The 12,000-nt window shown below is 41.5% G+C and overlaps 1 protein-coding gene across 1 annotated transcript in view; it reads right to left on the minus strand.

Annotated features, from left to right (window-relative positions):
• Positions 1 to 12,000, minus strand: part of fer1l6 (fer-1 like family member 6) — a 656,531-nt gene that overhangs the window by 487,147 nt on the left and 157,384 nt on the right. The window contains exons 4-5 of the mRNA XM_034186126.1: positions 10,709 to 10,763; positions 1,007 to 1,138 (exon numbers count right to left, since the gene is read on the minus strand). Of these exons, the coding sequence (XP_034042017.1) occupies positions 1,007 to 1,138; positions 10,709 to 10,763 (187 nt within the window). The remainder of the gene's footprint in view (positions 1 to 1,006; positions 1,139 to 10,708; positions 10,764 to 12,000) is intronic.

Here is a 12,000-nt window from a genome sequence, read left to right on the forward strand (position 1 = left end):
ACAACTGCATATAAACTGCAGCATTATGCATCAGAGCCATCAGATGTGTGTGTGAGTCATAACAGTGGATTGTGTGTGTTACAAAATGAAATATTTAATTCTACTAATAATGGTTCTTATGTAAGAACAAGGGAACAAACCCATGTAAACATGGGAGAGCATACAAACTCCATACAGAATGGACCAGGAGCGAAGCAATCCCAGGACCTTCTTGCTGTGAGGCAACACTGTGAACCACCAAGACAACATGCTGAGTCGACATGAATGCAGAGCATCCAGAAAGTATTCACACCACTTCACTTGTTCCACAAATTGTTATATTACAGCCTTATTCCAAAATTGATTAAATTATTTTTTATTCTACTCACGACACCCCATAATGACAACATGAAAAGTTTTGTTTTGTTTTGTTTTTTAATTTTGCTAAATTATTAAAAAATAAAAAACTAAGAAATCACATTTACATAAGTATTCACACTCTTTGCTGATGCACCTTTGGCAGCAATTACAGCCTCAAGTCTTCTGCAAAATCTCAAAAAAAAAAAAAAGAAAAAGAAAAAAAAAAAAGCTTTTCAAATTGTCATTATGGTGTATTGTGTGCAGAATTTTGAGGAAAAAATGAAGTTCAACCGTTTTGGAATAAGGCTGTGGCATAACAAAGTTTGGAAAAAGTGAAGTGCTGTGAATACTTTCTGAATGCACAGTACATTTAAACTTTTACTGTATTAATTATATTACAATCGTTATATTAAAACAAGATTAGGTCCATGGAATTACGGCCTGTTATTTATCTCAGATTTCACAACTAAAACTAAAACTGAGCGTGACAAAAAAGTTAAATGCAGGATCATAAATTGCTCATATGAACCACTTACAAAGGAATCTGTTCGTACACGTGATCCTTGCATGAGAAATGAATGGAAGAGGGTTTGTTAAAATTGAAATGCTGAGTGAAAGACTAGAGTCACCAGTTGTTTTGTGGGGGGATGAGAGTGGTTTTGATTACTTCATTGAAAAATGGTGCATTGGTTCCTTCTTTGACAGATGTCTGTTTCTTCTCATCTCCAATCTCGATGATCACGCTGGGGTCAATGTTGTCGCCTACAAGTTGCCTGGCCTCTGTGATGTTGATTGCAATCTGTGATTCAGAGATAACACACATTACAAAAGACAGCTGACGCACAACTGACATTCTCAAATGTACATAATGCATTGCATTAGCAATGCATTACCATGTATGCATGTAATGCATACATGTATGCATGGTGAACATGCATGCATCTGACCTTTTGCATCATTCCAGTGGATGCAAAAGGTACTTTGGAAATTGAAGGGGTGATGATGAATATCATCGGTGCATATGCCCCACAGGTAGGTTGTGAGATGAAGGAGAATTTTTTGGTGTGAGGTAGATGAGGTGAGGGATATTGTGACCAGCATGTAAGAGTGGTGATACGAGCAGATTTCAATGGCCATGCTGGTGAAGGGAACAGAGATGATGAGGAAGTAATGGGTAGATATGGTATCAAGGCCAGGAATATGGAAGGACAGATTGTAGTTGATTTTGCAAACATGATGGAAATGGCTGTGGTGAATGCCTACTTTTAAAAAAGGGAGGAGCACGTGGTCACATATAAGAATGGAGGAAAGTGCACACAGGTGGACTACACTCTTTGTAGGAGATGCAAGCTAAAACAAATTACTAACACTTAATTTTTATTTTTGGGCCAAGGCCCCATTGCTAAGCTAAGCTACCACGTGGCATTCATTCATTCATTCTTTATTGTTCACAAACTTAAATTTTTAACCTGACGCTTTAAGGTGCGTCAAGTCTTTTGAATTTTTAAGAGAACTTCTGAGCTGAGCTTTTCAAATTAATAGCGAATTTACAGAAAAGTGATTCTCCTTTCCTGTGGCTATTTTGTTTTTCAACGCTTTTAAAGTTTTAACATTTTTCTAATTTCACAAAGACTTTTAATCTGGTTCCAACAAACTTTTTAAAAGCTACCAGAAACCATTTTCAACAAACACCTTCTACCTCTGGGTTCCTGCAAGTGATGGAGCTGATTTCAAACCAGCAGCTAATCTGTCGGTAAAGCCAGCTGACACAAGCCTTGGGATCGCACCGGGGGGACCGCTGAGTTAACCCCTTGACACAAGTAAGCTCACGCTGCCCAGAGCATGAACATCAATGATGGATGGATCGATCATCCGAACCATCTATTCAAATGGACCAGCTAAGTGATCCAGTTAAAGGTTTCAGAAAAAGGGCTTTTGTTGTTAATGGTGTGAAGTGGCTCTTCTTATACGAGGTCTGTTAGAAAAGTAACGGACCTTTTTATTTTATGCAAAAAATATATGGATTTGATTCATATGTTTTTACGTCAGCCAAGCTTGAACCTTCGTGCACATGCATGAGTTTTTTCACGCCTGTCGGTTGCTTCATTCACCTGTGGGCAGGCTTTGAGTGAGCACTGGTCCACCCCTCTCGTCATTTTTTCATTGTCAGGAGAATGTCTGAACGACTGCCGTTTAGTTGCATTAAAATTTTTTCAGGAACCCTGTGAGACAGCCAGATGGAAACCATTTGATAAATTCAGATGGCATTCGGTGAAACTTTTATGGGCTTCACAGAGATTAAGGAGTGTTACTACCGCTTTAAGGATGGCCCACAGCGGCTGAGGGCGCGCCGCGTTCCGAGCCGCGATCGACAGGCTGAAACGACCATTTCATTTCTAAACGGATGGCTGTATGGATCCGGGACCATCATGTGCAATTTCTCTGGTTATCACAAGAGCTGGACATCAGCCATTTTGCAGCAGATTTCACTTTTAACAAGAGATTTTGTCATGGAAAGCCGCGCGGAGGCTTCGCGCGTCACAACGGATTCGCTGATGGAGCGAGACAAAGAACACCTCCGTTTTGGAGTGTCAGAGGACAAGTTGGGACATGCCCAGCTCTCCACAATTTCTCTTATACTCACTCGACTGGTAAGCCACTGAAAGCCGAGATAGGCATGTCCCAACTTGTCCTCTGACACTCCAAAACGGAGGCGTTCTTTATCTCGCTCCATCAGCGGCTCCGTCATGATGCGCGAAGCCTCCGCGAGTCTTTTCATGACAAAATCTCTTGTTAAAAGTGAAATCTGCCGGAAAATGGCTGATGTCCAGCTCTTGTGATAACCAGAGAAATTGCACACGACAGTCCCAGATCCACACAGCCATCTGTTTAGAAATGATCTGGTGGTTTCTGCCAGTCGATCACGGCTCGGAGCGTGGCACGCCGTGTGCCATTATGGGCCGTCCTTAAAGCGGTAGTAACACTCCATAATCTCTGTGAAGCCCATAAAATTTTCACCGAAAGCCATCTGAATTTTCCGAATGGTTTCCAGCTGCCTGTCTGAAAAAATTCTGATGGAACAAAGCCCAAATCATTCCGCCATTTCCTCGCAATGAAAAAACGACGAGAGGGGTGGACCAGTGCTCACTCAAAGCCTGCCCACAGGCGAATGACGCAACCGACAGGCGTGAAAAAACTCACGCATGCGCACGAAGGTTCAAGCTTGGCTGACGTAAAAACATATGAATCAAATCCATATATTTTTTGCATAAAATAAAAAGATCCGTTACTTTTCTAACAGACCTCGTATTTTTAATTCTGCTTCTTTTTAAACATATTCATATGTTTGTTTAATAATTTCTTAAAACTAATTGGTTTCAAAATTCATCACTAAATTCAGATTAATTTACTTAAAGTCCATCCATCCATCCATCCATTTTCTTCTGCTTTATCCGGAGTCGGGTCGCGGGGGCAGCAGCTCAAGCAAAGCCGCCCAGACCTCCAGATCCACACATACCTCCCCCAGCTCCTCCGGGGGAACCCCAAGGCATTCCCAAGCCAGCCAAGAGATGTAGTCCCTCCAGCATGTCCTGGGTCTTCCCCGGGGCCTCCTCCCAATGGGACGTGCCCGGAACACCTCTCCGGCGAGGCATCCAGGAGGCATCTGGAAAAGATGCCCGAGCCACCTCAACTGACTCCTTTCGACGTGGAGGAACGCTCCTCACCCTATCTCTAAGGGAGCGCCCAGCCACCCTGCAGAGGAAACTCATCTCAGCCGCTTGTCCTTGCGATCTTGTTCTTTCGGTCATGAGCCAAATCTCATGACCATGACCACCCGGGCCCTGGCTCCGCCATACCGGGCGACATCTCGGTCCTTGATTTTTTACTGGTCATGGAAGTTCTGAACTGCCCTTAGTCTGACCCATCACCTAGGACCTGTTTGCCTTGGGAGACCCTATAAGGGGCACAAAGCCTCTGACAATATAGCTCCTAGGATCATCCGGGTACGCAAACTCCCTCACCACGATAAGGTGGCAGCTAGAGGGGGAGTACTTAAAGTCTTTAAGCGTTATCTCTCTTTCTTCCAATGTCTCATGAGTAAGAAAATTGTTTCCATGAATGAACTTATTTAATCACTGTCCACAAAATTGCCAGTAAACTGTTCAGTTCTTGTATACTTGTAAATAAATTGTAAATATTTCTGCTGTTAATTCTAGAATAGAATTTAAAATTCTTCTTCTCACTTATAAGGTTTTGAATAATCAGGTCCCATCTTATCTTAGGGACCTCATAGTACTATATCACCCCAATAGTGCGCTTCGCTCTCAGACTGCAGGCTTACTTGTAGTTCCTAGGGTTTTTAAGAGTACAATCCCTGGCAAAAATTATGGAATCACCGGCCTCGGAGGATGTTCATTCAGTTGCTTAATTTTGTAGAAAAAAAGCAGATCACAGACATGACACAAAACTAAAGTCATTTCAAATGGCAACTTTCTGGCTTTAAGAAACACTATAAGAAATCAGGAAAAAAAATTGTGGCAGTCAGTAACTGTTACTTTTTTAGACCAAGCAGAGGGAAAAAAATATGGGCTCACTCAATTCTGAGGAAAAAATTATGGAATCATGAAAAACAAAAGAACGCTCCAACACATCACTAGTATTTTGTTGCACCACCTCTGGCTTTTATAACAGCTTGCAGTCTCTGAGGCATGGACTTAATGAGTGACAAACAGTACTATTCATCAGTCTGGCTCCAACTTTCTCTGATTGCTGTTGCCAGATCAGCTTTGCAGACCATTTTCTTCAACTTCCACCAAAGATTTTCAATTGGATTAAGATCCGGACTATTTGCAGGCCATGACACTGACCCTATGTGTCTTTTTGCAAGGAATGTTTTCACAGTTTTTGCTCTATGGCAAGATGCATTATCATCTTGAAAAATGATTTCATCATCCCCAAACATCCTTTCAATTGATGGGATAAGAAAAGTGTCCAAAATGTCAATGTAAACTTTTGCATTTATTGATGATGTAATGACAGCCATCTCCCCAGTGCCTTTACCTGACACGCAGCCCCATATCATCAATGACTGTGGAATTGAGTGAGTCCATATTTTTTTCCCTCTGCTTGGTCTAAAAAAGTATCCGTTACTGACTGCCACAATTTTTTTTCTTGATTTCTTAAAGTGTTTCTTAAAGCCAGAAAGTTGCCATTTGAAATGACTTTAGTTTTGTGTCATGTCTGTGATCTGCTTTTTTTCTACAAAATTAAACAACTGAATGAACATCCTCCGAGGCCGGTGATTCCATAATTTTTGCCAGGGGTTGTAGAATGGGAGGCACAGCCTTCAGCTTTCAGGCTCCTCTCCTGTGGAACCAGCTCCCAATTCGGATCAGGGAGACAGACACCCTCTCTACTTTTAAGATTAGACTTAAAACTTTCCTTTTTCAATCAATCAATCAATCAATTTTTTTATATAGCGCCAAATCACAACAAACAGTTGCCCCAAGGCGCCTCACATTGTAAGGCAAGGCCATACAATAATTATGTAAAACCCCAACGGTCAAAACGACCCCCTGTGAGCAAGCACTTGGCTTTTTGCTAAAAGCTTATAGTTAGGGCTGGATCAGGTGACCCTGAACCATCCCTTAGTTATGCTGCTATAGACTTAGACTGCTGGGGGTTTCCCATGATGCACTGAGTGTTTCTTTCTCTTTTTGCTCTGTATGCACCACTCTGCATTTAATCATTAGTGATTGATCTCTGCTCTCTTCCACAGCATGTCTTTTTCCTGATTCTCTCCCCTCAGCCCCAACCAGTCCCAGCAGAAGACTGCCTCTCCCTGAGCCTGGTTCTGCTGGAGGTTTCTTCCTGTTAAAATGGAGTTTTTCCTTCCCACTGTCGCCAAGTGCTTGCTCACAGGGGGTCGTTTTGACCGTTGGGGTTTTTCTGTAATTACTGTATGGCTTTTGCCTTACAATATAAAGCGCCTTGGGGCAACTGTTTGTTGTGATTTGGCGCTATATAAATAAAATTGATTTGATTTGATTTGTGGTTCATTTTGTGCTCAGAAGGAAACTCTTGGTCAACCATATCGTGTGAATTCTCTTTCAGATCAGAGACTGATTAAATTAAATTGAGACTGATCAATTCATTTGAGACTAACAAATTAATGAATATTTAAATTAAAGTACCTATGCTATAAATAGGTGGTGCCCCGAGTAATAATTAAATTATAAGTATTAAACTGTAAATTGTTAATTATTTTGGTGACTCATCAGGTGGGTCTAATCCAATCTAATTCAATTTGGGAGTTTAACTACTTATTCATTACGTTCGCTATATATCTAATGCTTCTCCGCGTGTGATGTTTTATTCAATAAATTGTTACATTATATTGGTCCCCCATTGCGAGGCCTGAATATCTGTAAATTTATTAAACACTACATTTTATTGGTGCTCTGTGCGAGGCATATAAAAATATATTGTAAAAACGTAACAAGTACAAGTACCTTGGGGTCTTGTTCATGAGTGAGGGGACAATGGAGCATAAGATTGGCTAGCGAATCAGTGCAGTGCTCTACCATACTGTTGTGATGAAAAGGGAGCTGAGCCAAAAGGCGAAGCTCTCAATCTACTGGTCAATATCAATCAATCAATCAATCAACTTTTTTCTTATATAGCGCCAAATCACAACAAACAGTTTCCCCAAGGCGCTCCACATTGTAAGGCAAGGCCATACAACAATTATGAAAAACCCCAACGGTCAAAACGACCCCCTATGAGCAAGCACTTGGCCACAGTGGGAAGGAAAAACTCCCTTTTAACAGGAAGAAACCTCCAGCAGAACCAGGCTCAGGGAGGGGCAGTCTTCTGCTGAGACTGGTTGGGGCTGAGGGAAAAAAAAACAGGAAAAAGACATGCCGTGAAGGGGGGCAGAGATCGATCACTAATGATTAAATGCAGAGTGATGCATACGGAGCAAAAAGAGAAAGAAACAGTGCATCATGGGAACCCCCCCACAATCTACGTCTAAAGCAGCATAACCAAGGGATGGTCCAGGGTCACCCGATCCAGCCCTAACTATAAGCCTTAGCGAAAAGGAAAGTTTTAAGCCTAATCTTAAAAGTAGAGAGGGTATCTGTCTCCCTGATCTGAATTGGGAGCTGGTTCCACAGGAGAGGAGCCTGAAAGCTGAAGGCTCTGCCTCCCATTCTACTCTTACAAACCCTAGGAACTACAAGTAAGCCCGCAGTCTGAGAGCGAAGCGCTCTAATGGGGTAATATGGTACTACGAGGTCCCTAAGATAAGATGGGACCTGATTATTCAAAACCTTATAAGTAAGAAGAAGAATTTTAAATTCTATTCTAGAATTAACAGGAAGCCAATGAAGAGAGGCCAACACGGGTGAGATATGCTCTCTCCTGCTAGTCCCCGTCAGTACTCTAGCTGCAGCATTCTGAACCAACTGAAGGCTTTTTAGGGAACTTTTAGGACAACCTGATAATAATGAATTACAATAGTCCAGCCTAGAGGAAATAAATGCATGAATTAGTTTTTCAGCATCACTCTGAGACAAGACCTTTCTGATTTTAGAGATATTGCGTAAATGCAAAAAGGCAGTCCTACATATTTGTTTAATATGCGCTTTGAATGACATATCCTGATCAAAAATGACTCCAGGATTTCTCACAGTATTACTAGAGATCAGGGAAATGCCATCCAGAGTAACGATCTGGTTAGACACCATGCTTCTAAGATTTGTGGGGCCAAGTACAATAACTTCAGTTTTATCTGAGTTTAAAAGCAGGAAATTAGAGGTCATCCATGTCTTTATGTCTGTAAGACAATCCTGCAGTTTAGCTAATTGGTGTGTATCCTCTGGCTTCATGGATAGATTAAAGCTGGGTATCATCTGCGTAACAATGACAAGTTAAGCAATACCGTCTAATAATACTGCCTAAGGGAAGCATGTATAAAGTGAATAAAATTGGTCCTAGCACAGAACCTTGTGGAACTCCATAATTAACTTTAGTCTGTGAAGAAGATTCCCCATTTACATGAACAAACTGTAATCTATTAGACAAATATGATTCAAACCACCGCAGCGCAGTGCCTTTAATACCTATGACATGCTCTAATCTCTGTAATAAAATTTTATGGTCAACAGTATCAAAAGCAGCACTGAGGTCCAACAGAACAAGCACAGAGATAAGTCCACTGTCCGAAGCCATAAGAAGATCATTTGTAACCTTCACTAATGCTGTTTCTGTACTATGATGAATTCTAAAACCTGACTGAAACTCTTCAAATAGACCATTCCTCTGCAGGTGATCAGTTAGCTGTTTTACAACTACCCTCTCAAGAATCTTTGAGAGAAAAGGAAGGTTGGAGATTGGCCTATAATTAGCTAAGATAGCTGGGTCAAGTGATGGCTTTTTAAGTAATGGTTTAATTACTGCCACCTTAAAGGCCTGTGGTACATAACCAACTAACAAAGATAGATTGATCATATTTAAGATTGAAGCATTAAATAATGGTAGGACTTCCTTGAGCAGCCTGGCAGGAATGGGGTCTAATAAACATGTTGATGGTTTGGATGAAGTAACTAATGAAAATAACTCAGACAGAACAATCGGAGAGAAAGAGTCTAACCAAATACCGGCATCACTGAAAGCAGCCAAAGATAACGATACATCTTTGGGATGGTTATGAGTAATTTTTTCTCTAATAGTCAAAATTTTGTTAGCAAAGAAAGTCATGAAGTCATTACTAGTTAAAGTTAATGGAATACTCAGCTCAATAGAGCTCTGACTCTTTGTCAGCCTGGCTACAGTGCTGAAAAGAAACCTGGGGTTATTCTTATTTTCTTCAATTAGTGATGAGTAGAAAGATGTCCTTGCTTTACGGAGGGCTTTTTTATAGAGCAACAAACTCTTTTTCCAGGCTAAGTGAAGATCTTCTAAATTAGTGAGACGCCATTTCCTCTCCAACTTACGGGTTATCTGCTTTAAGCTACGAGTTTGTGAGTTATACCACGGAGTCAGACACTTCTGATTTAAAGCTCTCTTTTTCAGAGGAGCTACAGCATCCAAAGTTGTCTTCAATGAGGATGTAAAACTATTGACGAGATACTCTAACTCCCTTACAGAGTTTAGGTAGCTACTCTGCTCTGTGTTGGTATATGACATTAGAGAACATAAAGAAGGAATCATATCCTTAAACCTAGTTACAGCGCTTTCTGAAAGACTTCTAGTGTAATGAAACTTATTCCCCACTGCTGGGTAGTCCATCAGGGTAAATGTAAATGTTATTAAAAAATGATCAGACAGAAGGGAGTTTTCAGGGAATACTGTTAAGTCTTCTATTTCCATACCATAAGTCAGAACAAGATCTAAGATATGATTAAAGTGGTGGGTGGACTCATTTACTTTTTGAGCAAAGCCGATAGAGTCTAATAATAGATTAAATGCAGTGTTGAGGCTGTCATTCTCAGCATCTGTGTGGATGTTAAAATCGCCAACTATAATTATCTTATCTGAGCTAAGCACTAAGTCAGACAAAAGGTCTGAAAATTCACAGAGAAACTCACAGTAACAACCAGGTGGACGATAGATAATAACAAATAAAACTGGTTTTTGGGACTTCCAATTTGGATGGACAAGACTAAGAGACAAGCTTTCAAATGAATTAAAGCTCTGTCTGGGTTTTTGATTAATTAATAAGCTGGAATGGAAGATTGCTGCTAATCCTCCGCCACGGCCCGTGCTACGAGCATTCTGACAGTTAGTGTGACTCGGGGGTGTTTATTCATATATTCATTCCTACTCTCACCTATGGTCATGAGGGTTGGGTCATGACCGAAAGAACTAGATCGCGGGTCCAAGTGGCCAAAATGGTCTTCCTTAGGAGGGTGACTGGTGTCCCTTAGAGAAAGGATGAGAAGCTCGGTCATCTGTGGGGAGCTCGGAGTACAGCCGCTGCTCCTTCGCATTGAAAGGATCCAGCTGAGGTGGTTTGGGCATCTAGTAAGGATGCCTCCTGGGTGCCTCCCTAGGGAGGTATGTTCCAGGCATGTCCATCTGGGAGGAGACCCCCAGGACTAGGTGGAGAGATTATACCTCCACATTGGCCTGGGAACACCTCGGGATCCCCCAGTTAGAGGTGGTCAATGTGGCGCAGGAAAGGGAAGTCTGTGGTCCCCTGCTGGAGCTGCTGCCCCCGCGACTTGATCCCGTGTAAGTGTTTGAAGATGAGTGATGAGTGACTTGTATTACAACAGCTGATTGTTGTGAAAACAGCTTTGGCTTAATCTTACACATTTGGTCCAGCTCGGGTGGAGCTGGGAAGTGTTGTGTGTGTGATTACCTGGAAGCTCTGTGGTTTCTCTTCAAGGTCCTGGATACGAGTTGCAAGTTTGGACCTGTTGAAACATCACTCTTTAATACAGTGGACAGCAGAAGCACAGACATTTATGCAAACACTGACTTGTGATAAGTAATGCTTGTGTGTAGAGTAGCGGCTTCCATGGAGGGATAACAGGATTTTAAGGAGAAGCTGCAGCGGCTCTGTACTGTTCTGATTTAAATGTCTTCAGCTTTCATGCCTCAGCCATATCTTGTTTTTAAATATTAATTATTGATGGAACAAAAATGCATGAGCATAAAAACAGTAAATGCAAAGCTTTTTTTTCACAAAGTGAATATATAGGTTAGCAGAAAGAAGGTAAAATAAACAGACATGCACACACAAAAAAAGATGCAGGAGACACACCGTTACACATTCATTAGATTGTCGTATTGTTATATTGAAATAATACTCTAGCCCTTCACACATAACATGAATGAGGCTGAATGGCACACAAAGGAAGATTTGAATGGTACTCATGACAAATTGGAGCCGCACTCGAACGCCTTGTACAGCAATTACCAAATCCATTTGGGCACAGCACATGCACTCTACATTCGCATGTCACTCGCTCCAAAAACCCATTAGAATGGTGGGCAAGATGAGGTGGTACTGGTATCTGATCATGCAACATTCCCACGGCATGTCAAACCAGGTCAGACATATTTTCAAATTTGAAGGAAGTTACATACTATCAGATAATTAGCCATTTTTTACAAATGCTGTATAATTATCACCTTGCAACATTAAAAAATGTGCAAGAAGCTTTAAAAACCTGGGTATTAAAACACAGATCCAACAAAGTGAACTTGAACCCCTCCCCTTTATCCACCTCTGTGGGTCTCCCTCCCTGCACTTTCCAACTCCTGCTATCACTTGGAACCATTCACACTCTGTGAGGAGCAGTCTAACCAGTCCAGACTAACCAAAATAAAGTCATTATTACCTCTGCTATTCGCACTACAGCCAAACATAACTATTCTTTGTTATAAGGTGACGATATTAAAAAATCTCTGGACTTTCTATCAGAGGAGATTTCTGTTGTGAAGCAGCAACAGAAATCAATCATGGATCTGGTGGAGGAGGTGAAGGCATTACGGCTCCAGAATGCCGAGAAAGACTGGCATCTGGTGCAGCTGGAAAATAGAGTGGCTGAATTGGAGCAGTACACCAGAATTAACGACGTCATCATCACAGGTCTTCATATCAAACCACGGTCCTACGCACGGGCGGTAACAGATGAGAGCGGAGGG

The sequence above is a fragment of the Thalassophryne amazonica genome, chromosome 14, assembly GCF_902500255.1.
Source record: "Thalassophryne amazonica chromosome 14, fThaAma1.1, whole genome shotgun sequence".
Taxonomy (NCBI): Eukaryota; Metazoa; Chordata; class Actinopteri; order Batrachoidiformes; family Batrachoididae; genus Thalassophryne; species Thalassophryne amazonica.